Source organism: Oncorhynchus tshawytscha, linkage group LG14, assembly GCF_018296145.1.
Source record: "Oncorhynchus tshawytscha isolate Ot180627B linkage group LG14, Otsh_v2.0, whole genome shotgun sequence".
Lineage (NCBI taxonomy): Eukaryota > Metazoa > Chordata > Actinopteri > Salmoniformes > Salmonidae > Oncorhynchus > Oncorhynchus tshawytscha.
In genome coordinates, this window is record NC_056442.1 from 55,869,351 (window position 1) to 55,885,369 (window position 16,019).

General features: G+C 47.7%; 1 protein-coding gene across 5 annotated transcripts in view; it reads left to right on the plus strand.

The window, feature by feature from the left end:
• Nucleotides 1-16,019, plus strand: part of LOC121839296 (protein CASP-like) — a 158,962-nt gene that overhangs the window by 32,836 nt on the left and 110,107 nt on the right. For 4 of the 5 annotated variants that reach the window (XM_042297697.1, XM_042297700.1, XM_042297699.1 and 1 more), the window contains exons 2-3: nucleotides 7,164-7,274; nucleotides 15,289-15,334. In XM_042297697.1, coding sequence (XP_042153631.1) covers nucleotides 7,164-7,274; nucleotides 15,289-15,334 — 157 coding nt within the window. The remainder of the gene's footprint in view (nucleotides 1-7,163; nucleotides 7,275-15,288; nucleotides 15,335-16,019) is intronic. The other variant, XM_042297701.1, reaches the window with a different exon arrangement.

Below are 16,019 nucleotides of genomic sequence, written 5' to 3' on the forward strand. Positions count from 1 at the left end.
ATGGAATAGCCCCCCCCACCCCACCCCCAATATCAGCCGTGGTTCAGTCAGATGTACTGAGAGCAGGTTGGAAGTGGGACAGAATGGAATAGCCCCCCCCCACCCCACCCCCAATATCAGCCGTGGTTCAGTCAGATGTACGGAGAGCAGGTTAGAAGTGGGACAGAATGGAATAGCCCCCCCCATATCAGCCGTGGTTCAGTCAGATGTACGGAGAGCAGGTTGGAAGTGGGACAGAATGGAATAGCCCCCCACCCCCCCCATATCAGCCGTGGTTCAGTCAGATGTACGGAGAGCAGGTTGGAAGTGGGACAGAATGGAATAGCCCCCCGGGTGTGCTTGGGCTGCACCATGAGGTGAATACCCCCCCTCCCTCCCCTCCCCTCCCCTCCATATTAATACAGGCCCGTATGATTGTGCCTAATTCATGTGAACACACAGTGTTTGCTCTTGAGTAGGAGTTGAAGCAGTAGCCTACAGGCTGAAACCAGGAAGTGATGACCCAGAAGGACATTTCTGGTAGAACTGGTACGTAGCATTGAGACCTTGGGAAAAGAAACCAGCCATTTCAAATGATCTGTAGATTCTGTGGTTTATAGCGGAGTCCTTGTGGTTCTTGTCCGACGCGGCAACTCCTTTCCCAAATGTCGCGTTAGAGTTCAGAAATGTGCATTTTCAAAACGCAGACCATCAGAAAACAAATGATCTGCGTCTCTTAACCCATTTCACCTGCGTCAGTAGACGGAGAAACAAATGATCTGCGTCTCTTAACCCATTTCACCTGCGTCAGTAGACGGAGAAACAAATGATCTGCGTCTCTTAACCCATTTCACCTGCGTCAGTAGACGGAGAAACAAATGATCTGCGTCTCTTAACCCATTTCACCTGCGTCAGTAGACGGAGAAACAAATGATCTGCGTCTCTTAACCCATTTCACCTGCGTCAGTAGACGGAGAAACAAATGATCTGCGTCTCTTAACCCATTTCACCTGCGTCAGTAGACGGAGAAACAAATGATCTGCGTCTCTTAACCCATTTCACCTGCGTCAGTAGACGGAGAAACAAATGATCTGCGTCTCTTAACCCATTTCACCTGCGTCAGTAGACGGAGAAACAAATGATCTGCGTCTCTTAACCCATTTCACCTGCGTCAGTAGACGGAGAAACAAATGATCTGCGTCTCTTAACCCATTTCACCTGCGTCAGTAGACGGAGAAACAAATTATCTGCGTCTCTTAACCCATTTCACCTGCGTCAGTAGACGGAGAAACAAATGATCTGCGTCTCTTAACCCATTTCACCTGCGTCAGTAGACGGAGAAACAAATGATCTGCGTCTCTTAACCCATTTCACCTGCGTCAGTAGACGGAGAAACAAATGATCTGCGTCTCTTAACCCATTTCACCTGCATCAGTAGACGGAGAAACAAATGATCTGCGTCTCTTAACCCATTTCACCTGCGTCAGTAGACGGAGAAACAAATGATCTGCGTCTCTTAACCCATTTCACCTGCGTCAGTAGACGGAGAAACAAATGATCTGCATCTCTTAACCCATTTCACCTGCGTCAGTAGACGGAGAAACAAATGATCTGCGTCTCTTAACCCATTTCACCTGCGTCAGTAGACGGAGAAACAAATGATCTGCGTCTCTTAACCCATTTCACCTGCGTCAGTAGACGGAGAAACAAATGATCTGCGTCTCTTAACCCATTTCACCTGCGTCAGTAGACGGAGAAACAAATGATCTGCGTCTCTTAACCCATTTCACCTGCGTCAGTAGACGGAGAAACAAATGATCTGCGTCTCTTAACCCATTTCACCTGCGTCAGTAGACGGAGAAAGAAGTGCAGCGCTATGAAGAAAACAGAATTCTGTCTCTTAATGTAAAAACTGTTTGCTCTTTAAGCCTCTCTGTCCATCTGGCCCTCCTCCTCCCTCTCTGTCCATCTGGCCCTCCTCCTCCCTCTCTGTCCATCTGGCCCTCCTCCTCCCTCTCTGTCCATCTGGCCCTCCTCCTCCCTCTCTAGTGATATATAGACTACACTAGTCTATATCTGTCCCTCCCCTCCCTCTCTAGTGTAGTCTATATCTGTCCCTCCCTCTCTAGTGTAGTCTATATCTGTCCCTCCCCTCCCTCTCCAGTGTAGTCTATATCTGTCCCTCCCCTCCCTCTCTAGTGTAGTCTATATCTGTCCCTCCCCCTCCCTCCCCCTCCCTCTCTAGTGTAGTCTATATCTGTCCCTCCCCTCCCTCTCTAGTGTAGTCTATATCTGTCCCTCCCCTCCCTCTCTAGTGTAGTCTATATCTGTCCCTCCTCCTCCCTCTCTAGTGTAGTCTATATCTGTCCCTCCCCCTCCCTCTCTAGTGTAGTCTATATCTGTCCCTCCCCTCCCTCTCTAGTGTAGTCTATATCTGTCCCTCCCTCTCTAGTGTAGTCTATATCTGTCCCTCCCCCTCCCTCTCTAGTGTAGTCTATATCTGTCCCTCCTCCTCCCTCTCTAGTGTAGTCTATATCTGTCCCTCCCTCTCTAGTGTAGTCTATATCTGTCCCTCCCTCTCTAGTGTAGTCTATATCTGTCCCTCCTCCTCCCTCTCTAGTGTAGTCTATATCTGTCCCTCCTCCTCCCTCTCTAGTGTAGTCTATATCTGTCCCTCCCCTCCCTCTCTAGTGTAGTCTATATCTGTCCCTCCCTCTCTAGTGTAGTCTATATCTGTCCCTCCCCCTCCCTCTCTAGTGTAGTCTATATCTGTCCCTCCTCCTCCCTCTCTAGTGTAGTCTATATCTGTCCCTCCTCCTCCCTCTCTAGTGTAGTCTATATCTGTCCCTCCCCTCCCTCTCTAGTGTAGTCTATATCTGTCCCTCCTCCTCCCTCTCTAGTGTAGTCTATATCTGTCCCTCCTCCTCCCTCTCTAGTGTAGTCTATATCTGTCCCTCCTCCTCCCTCTCTAGTGTAGTCTATATCTGTCCCTCCCCTCCCTCTCTAGTGTAGTCTATATCTGTCCCTCCTCCTCCCTCTCTAGTGTAGTCTATATCTGTCCCTCCTCCTCCCTCTCTAGTGTAGTCTATATCTGTCCCTCCTCCTCCCTCTCTAGTGTAGTCTATATCTGTCCCTCCTCCTCCCTCTCTAGTGTAGTCTATATCTGTCCCTCCTCCTCCCTCTCTAGTGTAGTCTATATCTGTCCCTCCCCCTCCCTCTCTAGTGTAGTCTATATCTGTCCCTCCCCCTCCCTCTCTAGTGTAGTCTATATCTGTCCCTCCCCTCCCTCTCTAGTGTAGTCTATATCTGTCCCTCCCCTCCCTCTCTAGTGTAGTCTATATCTGTCCCTCCCCCTCCCTCTCTAGTGTAGTCTATATCTGTCCCTCCCCCTCCCTCCCTCTCTAGTGTAGTCTATATCTGTCCCTCCTCCTCCCTCTCTAGTGTAGTCTATATCTGTCCCTCCTCCTCCCTCTCTAGTGTAGTCTATATCTGTCCCTCCTCCTCCCTCCCTAGTGTAGTCTATATCTGTCCCTCCTCCTCCCTCTCTAGTGTAGTCTATATCTGTCCCTCCTCCTCCCTCTCTAGTGTAGTCTATATCTGTCCCTCCCCCTCCCTCTCTAGTGTAGTCTATATCTGTCCCTCCCCCTCCCTCTCTAGTGTAGTCTATATCTGTCCCTCCCCCTCCCTCTCTAGTGTAGTCTATATCTGTCCCTCCTCCTCCCTCTCTAGTGTAGTCTATATCTGTCCCTCCCCTCCCTCTCTAGTGTAGTCTATATCTGTCCCTCCCCCCCCCTCTCTCGTGTAGTCTATATCTGTCCCTCCCCCTCCCTCTCTAGTGTAGTCTATATCTGTCCCTCCCCCTCCCTCTCTAGTGTAGTCTATATCTGTCCCTCCCCCTCCCTCTCTAGTGTAGTCTATATCTGTCCCTCCCCCTCCCTCTCTAGTGTAGTCTATATCTGTCCCTCCCCCCTCCCTCCCCTCCCTCTCTAGTGTAGTCTATATCTGTCCCTCCCCTCCCTCTCTAGTGTAGTCTATATCTGTCCCTCCCCCTCCCTCTCTAGTGTAGTCTATATCTGTCCCTCCCCTCCCTCTCTAGTGTAGTCTATATCTGTCCCTCCCCCTCCCTCTCTAGTGTAGTCTATATCTGTCCCTCCCCCTCCCTCTCTAGTGTAGTCTATATCTGTCCCTCCCCCCCCTCTCTAGTGTAGTCTATATCTGTCCCTCCCCCTCCCTCTCTAGTGTAGTCTATATCTGTCCCTCCCCTCCCTCTCTAGTGTAGTCTATATCTGTCCCTCCCCCTCCCTCTCTAGTGTAGTCTATATCTGTCCCTCCCCTCCCTCTCTAGTGTAGTCTATATCTGTCCCTCCCCTCCCTCTCTAGTGTAGTCTATATCTGTCCCTCCCCTCCCTCTCTAGTGTAGTCTATATCTGTCCCTCCCCTCCCTCTCTAGTGTAGTCTATATCTGTCCCTCCCCCTCCCTCTCTAGTGATATATAGACTACACTAGTCTATATCTGTCCCTCCCCCTCCCTCTCTAGTGTAGTCTATATCTGGCCCTCCTCCACCCTCTCTAGTGATATATAGACTACACTAGTCTATATCTGTCCCTCCCCTCCCTCTCTAGTGTAGTCTATATCTGTCCCTCCCCTCCCTCTCTAGTGTAGTCTATATCTGTCCCTCCCCCCCCCTCTCTAGTGTAGTCTATATCTGTCCCTCCCCTCCCTCTCTAGTGTAGTCTATATCTGTCCCTCCCCTCCCTCTCTAGTGTAGTCTATATCTGTCCCTCCCCTCCCTCTCTAGTGTAGTCTATATCTGTCCCTCCCCCTCCCTCTCTAGTGTAGTCTATATCTGTCCCTCCCCTCCCTCTCTAGTGTAGTCTATATCTGTCCCCCCCCTTCCTCTCTAGTGTAGTCTATATCTGTCCCTCCCTCTCTAGTGTAGTCTATATCTGTCCCTCCCTCTCTAGTGTAGTCTATATCTGTCCCTCCCTCTCTAATGTAGTCTATATCTGTCCCTCCCCCTCTAATGTAGTCTATATCTGTCCCTCCCTCTCTAGTGTAGTCTATATCTGTCCCTCCCTCTCTAGTGTAGTCTATATCTGTCCCTCCCTCTAGTGTAGTCTATATCTGTCCCTCCCTCTCTAGTGTAGTCTATATCTGTCCCTCCCTCTCTAGTGTAGTCTATATCTGTCCCTCCCTCTCTAATGTAGTCTATATCTGTCCCTCCCTCTCTAATGTAGTCTATATCTGTCCCTCCCTCTCTAGTGTAGTCTATATCTGTCCCTCCCTCTCTAGTGTAGTCTATATCTGTCCCTCCCCTCCCTCTCTAGTGTAGTCTATATCTGTCCCTCCCTCTCTAGTGTAGTCTATATCTGTCCCTCCCTCTCTAGTGTAGTCTATATCTGTCCCTCCCCCTCCCTCTCTAATGTAGTCTATATCTGTCCCTCCCTCTCTAGTGTAGTCTATATCTGTCCCTTCCTCTCTAGTGTAGTCTATATCTGTACCTCCCTCTCTAGTGTAGTCTATATCTGTCCCTCCTCCTCCCTCTCTAGTGTAGTCTATATCTGTCCCTCCCTCTCTAGTGTAGTCTATATCTGTCCCTCCTCCTCTCTCTCTAGTGTAGTCTATATCTGTCCCTCCTCCTCCCTCTCTCGTGTAATCTATATCTGTCCCTCCCCTCCCTCTCTAGTGTAGTCTATATCTGTCCCTCCCTCTCTAGTGTAGTCTATATCTGTCCCTCCCTCTCTAGTGTAGTCTATATCTGTCCCTCCCTCTCTAATGTAGTCTATATCTGTCCCTCCCTCTCTAATGTAGTCTATATCTGTCCCTCCCTCTCTAATGTAGTCTATATCTGTCCCTCCCTCTCTAGTGTAGTCTATATCTGTCCCTCCCTCTCTAGTGTAGTCTATATCTGTCCCTCCCTCTCTAGTGTAGTCTATATCTGTCCCTCCCTCTCTAGTGTAGTCTATATCTGTCCCTCCCTCTCTAGTGTAGTCTATATCTGTCCCTCCCTCTCTAGTGTAGTCTATATCTGTCCCTCCCTCTCTAGTGTAGTCTATATCTGTCCCCCTCTCTAGTGTAGTCTATATCTGTCCCTCCCTCTCTAGTGTAGTCTATATCTGTCCCTCCCTCTAGTGTAGTCTATATCTGTCCCTCCCTCTAGTGTAGTCTATATCTGTCCCTCCCCTCCCTCTCTAGTGTAGTCTATATCTGTCCCTCCCTCTCTAGTGTAGTCTATATCTGGTCTGGGATCAATCTGGCTTTACACCCACTGGGATCTGGTCTGGGATCAGTCTGGCTTTACACCCACTGGGTTCTGGTCTGGGATCAATCTGGCTTTACACCCACTGGGTTCTGGTCTGGGATCAGTCTGGCTTTACATCCACTGGGTTCTGGTCTGGGATCAGTCTGGATTTACACCCACTGGGATCTGGTCTGGGATCTTGTTCTGGGATCAGTCTGGCAAGAGATGGATCTATGATAGAATAGGATTTGTCATTTCTTTTGCTCGATAACTCTATTCTGGTATTCCCATTGAGTCTAGACGATGTGGGCTTTTTGAGTGTCTGGGGATGCTGTAGATTTGTCTCTATTGGCTCCTATGGTAATGTGTGTAAAATAAATAATTTGGTATTTAAGTTATTAGTGCTGTGTTACCAGCAGCATCATCTCTCTCCTGGGTGAGCAGAGGGGAGAGGGGGGGAAGAGGGATGGGGAGGAAGGTGGAGAACGGGTAGGGGTGAGGAGAAGAGGGAGAGGGTTGAGGAGGAGAGGGTTGAGGAGGAGAGGGGCAGGAGAAGAGGGAGAGGGTTGAGGAGGAGAGGGAGAGGGTTGAGAGGGAGAGGGTTGAGAGGGAGTGGGTTGAGGAGGAGAGGGTTGAGGAGGAGAGGGAGAGGGTTGAGGAGGAGTAGGAGAGGGGGAAGAAGGGGAGAGAATTTGTTGGAAAATATTTTTATTTAACTAGGAAAGTCCGTCAAATTCCTATTTACAATGACGGCCTACCCCGGGCCAAACCCGGACGACGCTGGGCCAATTATACGCCACCCTATGGGACTCCCAATCACGGGCGGTTGTGATACCGTCTGGATTCGAACCAGGGTGTCTGTAGTGACGCATCAGGCACTGAGATGCAGACCGCTGCGCCCTACAAAGCCTCTCACAACACGTGTGTGTGTGTGTGTTTCAGAGAGAACTAGACGCCACCGCCACACAGCTCGCCAACAGACAGGATGAGAGCGAACAGTCCAGGAAGAAACTCATCGACCAGAGCCGCGACTTCAAGAAGAACACGCCGGAGGTGACACACACACACACACACACACACCTACACACACACACACACACACACACACACACACACACCTACACACACACACCTACACACACACACCTACACACACACACACACCTACACACACACACCTACACACACACACACACCTACACACACACCTACACACACACCTACACACACACACACACACACACACACACACACACACACACACACACACACACACACACACACACACACACACACACACACCTACACACACACCTACACACACACACACACACACACACACACACACACACACACACACACACACACACACACACACACCACACACACACACACACACCTACACACACACACCTACACACACACCTACACACACACACACACACACACACACACACACACAGGCATTGATACACAAACACACACATTTTAAATACTTTATTTGAATCCAGAAATCACATTAGTTTCAAAGGATTTAAACATTTGTCACAGATATCTGGACACTTATAGATATAGAACGTACCTTCTCCATACAGCTAGACTGACCATACCAGCTGAAACAGAGCAGTACCTTCTCCATATAGCTAGACTGTCCATACCAGCTGAAACAGAGACAGTACCTTCTCCATACAGCTAGACTGACCATACCAGCTGAAACAGAGCAGTACCTTCTCCATACAGCTAGACTGACCATACCAGCTGAAACAGAGCAGTACCTTCTCCTCCATACAGCTAGACTGACCATACCAGCTGAAACAGAGCAGTACCTTCTCCATACAGCTAGACTGACCATACCAGCTGAAACAGAGCAGTACCTTCTCCATACAGCTAGACTGACCATACCAGCTGAAACAGAGCAGTACCTTCTCCATACAGCTAGACTGACCATACCAGCTGAAACAGAGCAGTACCTTCTCCATACAGCTAGACTGACCATACCAGCTGAAACAGAGCAGTACCTTCTCCATACAGCTAGACTGACCATACCAGCTGAAACAGAGCAGTACCTTCTCCTCCATACAGCTAGACTGACCATACCAGCTGAAACAGAGCAGTACCTTCTCCTCCATACAGCTAGACTGACCATACCAGCTGAAACAGAGACAGTACCTTCTCCTCCATACAGCCAGACTGACCATACCAGCTGAAACAGAGCAGTACCTTCTCCATACAGCTAGACTGACCATACCAGCTGAAACAGAGCAGTACCTTCTCCATACAGCTAGACTGACCATACCAGCTGAAACAGAGACAGTACCTTCTCCATATAGCTAGACTGACCATACCAGCTGAAACAGAGACAGTACCTTCTCCATACAGCTAGACTGACCATACCAGCTGAAACAGAGCAGTACCTTCTCCTCCATACAGCTAGACTGACCATACCAGCTGAAACAGAGCAGTACCTTCTCCTCCATACAGCTAGACTGACCATAACAGCTGACACAGAGCAGTGCCTTCTCCTCCATATAGCTAGACTGACCATACCAGCTGAAACAGAGACAGTACCTTCTCCATACAGCTAGACTGACCATACCAGCTGAAACAGAGCAGTACCTTCACCTCCATACAGATAGACTGACCATACCAGCTGAAACAGAGACAGTACCATCTCCTCCATAAAGCTAGACTGACCATAACAGCTGAAACAGAGCACTACCTTTTCCATATAGCTAGACTGACCATACCAGCTGAAACAGAGCAGTACCTTCTCCTCCATATAGCTAGACTGACCATACCAGCTGAAACAGAGCAGTACCTTCTCCTCCATACAGCTAGACTGACCATACCAGCTGAAACAGAGACAGTACCTTCTCCATACAGCTAGACTGACCATACCAGCTGAAACAGAGACAGTACCTTCTCCATACAGCTAGACTGTCCATACCAGCTGAAACAGAGCAGTACCTTCTCCATACAGCTAGACTGACCATACCAGCTGAAACAGAGACAGTACCTTCTCCTCCATACAGCTAGACTGACCATACCAGCTGAAACAGAGACAGTACCTTCTCCTCCATATAGCTAGACTGACCATACCAGCTGAAACAGAGACAGTACCTTCTCCATATAGCTAGACTGACCATACCAGCTGAAACAGAGACAGTACCTTCTCCATATAGCTAGACTGACCATACCAGCTGAAACAGAGACAGTACCTTCTCCATACAGCTAGACTGACCATACCAGCTGAAACAGAGCAGTACCTTCTCCTCCATACAGCTAGACTGACCATAACAGCTGAAACAGAGCAGTGCCTTCTCCTCCATATAGCTAGACTGACCATACCAGCTGAAACAGAGCAGTACCTTCTCCATACAGCTAGACTGACCATACCAGCTGAAACAGAGCAGTACCTTCTCCTCCATACAGCTAGACTGACCATACCAGCTGAAACAGAGCAGTACCTTCTCCTCCATACAGCTAGACTGACCATACCAGCTGAAACAGAGACAGTACCTTCTCCTCCATACAGCTAGACTGACCATACCAGCTGAAACAGAGCAGTACCTTCTCCATACAGCTAGACTGACCATACCAGCTGAAACAGAGCAGTACCTTCTCCTCCATATAGCTAGACTGACCATACCAGCTGAAACAGAGCAGTACCTTCTCCTCCATATAGCTAGACTGACCATACCAGCTGAAACAGAGCAGTACCTTCTCCTCCATATAGCTAGACTGACCATACCAGCTGAAACAGAGACAGTACCTTCTCCATACAGCTAGACTGACCATACCAGCTGAAACAGAGACAGTACCTTCTCCTCCATATAGCTAGACTGACCATACCAGCTGAAACAGAGACAGTACCTTCTCCTCCATACAGCTAGACTGACCATACCAGCTGAAACAGAGACAGTACCTTCTTCTCTAGAGGAGGACAGGAAAATATAGACATGCAAAATTCCCGAAATACTGCTCCCCCTCCATTCTGGATTGTAATGACCTGGTCTTTATCTGTTTTTAATGTGCTATGTGACGTTCCTGCTGACCAGGATCATTCTGTCTGTCCTGTTTCTCCCCGCGGGATGCCCCCCTTGGTTATTGTCGTGTGTTTCCAAGGCAACCCTAATTGTTCAAACACAGACTGGAATCAAAGCATCGTTGTTGTTATTAGGAACGTCGCCGTAATGGGAGTTTAACGAGTGGCTACGCGTTCCTTGGAAACTAAACGAAGGTGTGTTCCACAGAGTTGCCTTATGTTCCTGAGAAGCCATTGAGCCCCTGGTTGATTCTCCCCCTTTTTTTTTCCGTCCACGGCTATAATTGAACACATTTTGCCGCTAGACATGTGTTTTAGCATCCGCTGAAGTAGCTAGCAGGTTTACTCCGACAGTGGTTGCCGTGGTAACCAAACAGACAGACTCGCTAGTTTAGCTCACCAAACCATCAGTCCTGTAGCCTTGCTATTATGAAAATCTAATTCAACAACGCCAATAATGTTTTCAATTCGACTTGAGCTTTCAAAAAGCAGCTCAAACATAAAACATGTAAAAATGAACTGTAGCCGTTGAATTCTACCGTGTTGATGTACCTTGCTGATATAATGTGTTGATGTACCTTGCTGATATAATGTGTTGGTATAATGTGTTGATGTAATGTGTTGGTATAATGTGTTGATGTAATGTGTTGATGTAATGTAATGTTGATGTACCTTGCTGATGTAAATGTGTTGATGTAATGTGTTGATGTAATGTGTTGATGTAATGTGTTGATGTACCTTGCTGATGTAATGTGTTGATGTAATGTGTTGATGTAATGTGTTGATGTAATGTGTTGATGTAATGTGTTGATGTACCTTGCTGATATAATGTGTTGATGTAATGTGTTGATGTAATGTGTTGATGTACCTTGCTGATATAATGTGTTGATATAATGTGTTGATGTAATGTGTTGATGTAATGTGTTGATGTACCTTGCTGATATAATGTGTTGGTATATAATGTGTTGATATAATGTGTTGATATAATGTGTTGATGTAATGTGTTGATGTACCTTGCTGATATAATGTGTTGATGTACCTTGCTGATATAATGTGTTGAGGTACCTTGCTGATGTAATGTGTTGATGTACCTTGCTGATATAATGTGTTGATATAATGTGTTGATATAATGTGTTGATGTAATGTGTTGATGTAATGTGTTGATGTACCTTGCTGATATAATGTGTTGATGTACCTTGCTGATATAATGTGTTGGTATAATGTGTTGATATAATGTGTTGATATAATGTGTTGATGTAATGTGTTGATGTACCTTGCTGATATAATGTGTTGATGTAATGTGTTGATATAATGTGTTGATGTACCTTGCTGATATAATGTGTTGATGTACCGTGTTGATGTACCGTGTCCAGCCAATCAGAAACAAGTATTCAACAATGCCATGGTATAATAATTGATATGAGGTTAGCTCTGAATAACCAGCCTAGAAGTCAGATGACAACAGACTAAATTAGACTCATCCACCTCAGTCCAGGTTTATTCAAGTCAGACCGGGTTAGGTTTATTCAAGTCAGACCGGGTTAGGTTTATTCAAGTCAGACCGGGTTAGGTTTATTCAAGCCGGACCAGGTTAGGTTTATTCAAGCCGGACCAGGTTTATTCAAGTCGGACCAGGTTAGGTTTATTCAAATCGGACCAGGTTAGGTTTATTCAAATCGGACCAGGTTAGGTTTATTCAAGCCGGACCAGGTTTATTCAAGTCGGACCAGGTTAGGTTTATTCAAGCCGGACTAGGTTTATTCAAGTCGGACCAGGTTAGGTTTATTCAAGTCGGACCAGGTTAGGTTTATTCAAGTCAGACCAGGTTAGGTTTATTCAAGTCGGACCAGGTTAGGTTTATTCAAGCCGGACCAGGTTTATTCAAGTCGGACCAGGTTAGGTTTATTCAAGCCGGACCAGGTTAGGATTATTCAAGCCGGACCAGGTTAGGTTTATTCAAGCCGGACCAGGTTTATTCAAGTCGGACCAGGTTTACTCAAGTCGGACCAGGTTAGGTTTATTCAAGCCGGACCAGGTTTATTCAAGTCGGACCAGGTTAGGTTTATTCAAGTCGGACCAGGTTAGGTTTATTCAAGCCGGACCAGGTTAGGTTTATTCAAGCCGCACCAGGTTTATTCAAGTCGGACCAGGTTAGGTTTATTCAAGCCGGACCAGGTTAGGTTTATTCAAGCCGCACCAGGTTTATTCAAGTCGGACCAGGTTAGGTTTATTCAAGCCGGACCAGGTTTATTCAAGTCGGACCAGGTTAGGTTTATTCAAGCCGGACCAGGTTTATTCAAGCCGGACCAGGTTAGGTTTATTCAAGTCGGACCAGGTTAGGTTTATTCAAGCCGGACCAGGTTTATTCAAGTCGGACCAGGTTAGGTTTATTCAAGCCGGACCAGGTTTATTCAAGCCGGACCAGGTTAGGTTTATTCAAGCCGGACCAGGTTAGGTTTATTCAAGCCGGACCAGGTTAGGTTTATTCAAGTCAGACGAGGTTAGGTTTATTCAAGCCGGACCAGGTAAGGTTTATTCAAGCCGGACCAAGTTTATTCAAGTCGGACCAGGTTAGGTTTATTCAAGTCAGACGAGGTTAGGTTTATTCAAGCCGGACCAGGTTTATTCAAGTCAGACCAGGTTAGGTTTATTGAAGCCGGACCAGGTTAGGTTTATTCAAGCCGGACCAGGTTAGGTTTATTCAAGCCGGACCAGGTTTATTCAAGTCGGACCAGGTTAGGTTTATTCAAATCGGACCAGGTTAGGTTTATTCAAATCGGACCAGGTTAGGTTTATTCAAGTCGGACCAGGTTAGGTTTCTCTATCTCTACCAGATTATTAATTTATTTGACGGGTGGGGTGATGAGTGTTTAGTGATGGAGGAAGGAGGCGATGTCATTATTTCAATAGGTTGTTGGGTGTCCCCCTGATGAGGTGACAATAGGGTCAGTGGGGTCATAATATACATTACATTTGATATAACCCCTGGGGGTGAGGTTATTGGGAATACAGGCCCTGACCAAAGCCTTGGGAATACAGGCCCTGACCTAAGCCTTGGGAATACAGGCCCTGACCTAACGGCTGGGAATACAGGCCCTGATCTAAGCCTTGGGAATACAGGCCCTGACCTAAGCCTTGGGAATACAGGCCCTGACCTAAGCCTTGGGAATACAGGCCCTGACCTAAGCCTTGGGAATACAGGCCCTGACCTAAGCCTTGGGAATACAGGCCCTGACCTAAGCCTTGGGAATACAGGCCCTGACCTAAGCCTTGGGAATACGGGCCCTGATCTAAGCCTTGGGAATACGGGCCCTGATCTAAGCCTTGGGAATACAGGCCCTGACCTAAGAGTTGGGAATACAGGCCCTGACCTAAGCCTTGGGAATACAGGCCCTGATCTAAGCCTTGGGAATACGGGCCCTGATCTAAGCCTTGGGAATACGGGCCCTGACCTAAGCCTTGGGAATACAGGCCCTGACCTAAGCCTTGGGAATACAGGCCCTGACCTAAGCCTTGGGAATACAGGCCCTGACCTAAGCCTTGGGAATACGGGCCCTGACCTAAGCTTTGTGAATACGGGCCCTGACCTAACGGCTGGGAATACGGGCCCTGACCTAACGGCTGGGAATACAGGCCCTGACCTAAGCCTTGGGAATACAGCCCTGACCTAAGAGTTGGGAATACGGGCCCTGACCTAAGAGTTGGGAATACGGGCCCTGACCTAAGAGTTGGGAATGCGGGCCCTGACCTAACGGCTGGGAATACGGGCCCTGACCTAACGGCTGGGAATACAGGCCCTGGCCTAAGCCTTGGGAATACAGCCCTGACCTAAGAGTTGGGAATACGGGCCCTGACCTAAGAGTTGGGAATAAGGGGCCTGACCTAAGAGTTGGGAATACAGGCCCTGACCTAAGAGTTGGGAATACGGGCCCTGACCTAAGAGTTGGGAATACGGGCCCTGACCTAAGAGTTGGGAATACAGGCCCTGACCTAAGAGTTGGGAATACAGGCCCTGACCTAAGCCTTGGCAATACAGGCCCTGACCTAAGAGTTGGGAATACAGACCCTGACCTAAGCCTTGGGAATACGGGCCCTGACCTAAGCCTTGGGAATACGGGCCCTGACCTAAGCCTTGGGAATACGGGCCCTGACCTAAGCCTTGGGAATACAGGCCCTGTCCTAAGCCTTGGGAATACAGACCCTGTGGCAGTAAAACAAGAGAAAAGACAGTTCATTATAATGAAAGTGTACACACACACACACACCACTATGTAGTTAGATTGATGATGTGTTCCTGATCTAATGTGTGTCTATAAGTAGCCGGGAGCCCAGCAGGTAGATCCCTCTGTACAGGATGACCCATTCTGTCTTACTGTGGTGAACGGTGCGCTGCATCTCAACAGGGTTTTAGTCAAGCTAACTGACAAGTGTGTGGATGTGCTTGTTCCCGGAGGTCTATACTTGACTCGGTATCTAATCAGAAACCACTGACTCTTGACCTAATGCTATAACAACAGGACTCTGTGGCTGAGGTTGGGTTTTAAATGTGCTATGAACAGCCAGTGTTAGGTGAAAAAGCCAGTGTTAGGTGAAACAGCCAGTGTTAGGTGAAACAGCCAGTGTTAGGTGAAACAGCCAGTGTTAGGTGAAACAGCCAGTGTTAGGTGAAACAGCCAGTGTTAGGTGAAACAGCCAGTGTTAGGTGGAACAGCCAGTGTTAGGTGGAACAGCCAGTGTTAGGTGGAACAGCCAGTGTTAGGTGGAACAGCCAGTGTTAGGTGAAACGACGTAACACCTCTATAGATTGGTACAGTGTGTTTATCAGTGTGTTTATCAGTGTGTTTATCAGTGTGTTTATCAGTGTGTTTATCAGTGTGTTTATCAGTGTGTTTATCAGTGTGTTTATCAGTGTGTTTATCAGTGTGTTTATCAGTGTGTTTATCAGTGTGTTTATCAGTGTGTTTATCAGTGTGTTTATGTTCTCTGGAAACCTGCTAAACTGTTTCTTCTTCGTCTTTTCAGGATGTCAGAAAGCAAGTGGCTCCTCTGCTCAAGAGCTTCCAGGGAGAGAGTGGGAGAGTAAGTGTGTGTGTGTGTGTGTGTGTGTGTGTGTGTGTGTGTGTGTGTGTGTGTGTGTGTGTGTGTGTGTGTGTGTGTGTGTGTGTGTGTGTGTGTGTGTGTGTGTGTGTGTGTGTGTGTGTGTGTGTGTGTGTGTGTGTGTGTGTGTGTGTGTGTGTGTCTCTTGTATTTCAGTACATAGATGTACTGTGTGAGTATTAGATGTATGAAGCCCAGGCAGTGAGAGAGAGGTTTTTTTCTCCTGTTTTTGTGACCTCTCTCTCTCATGGTTCTCTCTCTATTTTAATATATATATATATATATATTTAACCATTATTTAAGTAGGCAAGTCAGTTAATAATGACGGCCTACCCCGGCCAAACCTGGACGACGCTGGGCTAATTGTAGGTCGCAGTTGTAAATGAGAACTTGTTCTCAACTGGCCTGGTTGAATAAAGGTGAAATAAAAACAAAAATTGTGCACCGCCCTATGGGACTCCCAATCACGGCCGACTGTGATACAGGGACTGTAGTGACACCTCTACCACTGAGATGCAGTGCCTTAGAGCACTGAGCCACTCAGGAGCCCTCTTGTGCTCCTCTCTCCCTTATGCTGCTCTCTCTCTCTCTCTCTCTCTCTCGCTCTCTCTCCCTCTCTTTTGCTCCTCTCTCTCTCTCTCTCGTGCTCCTCTCTC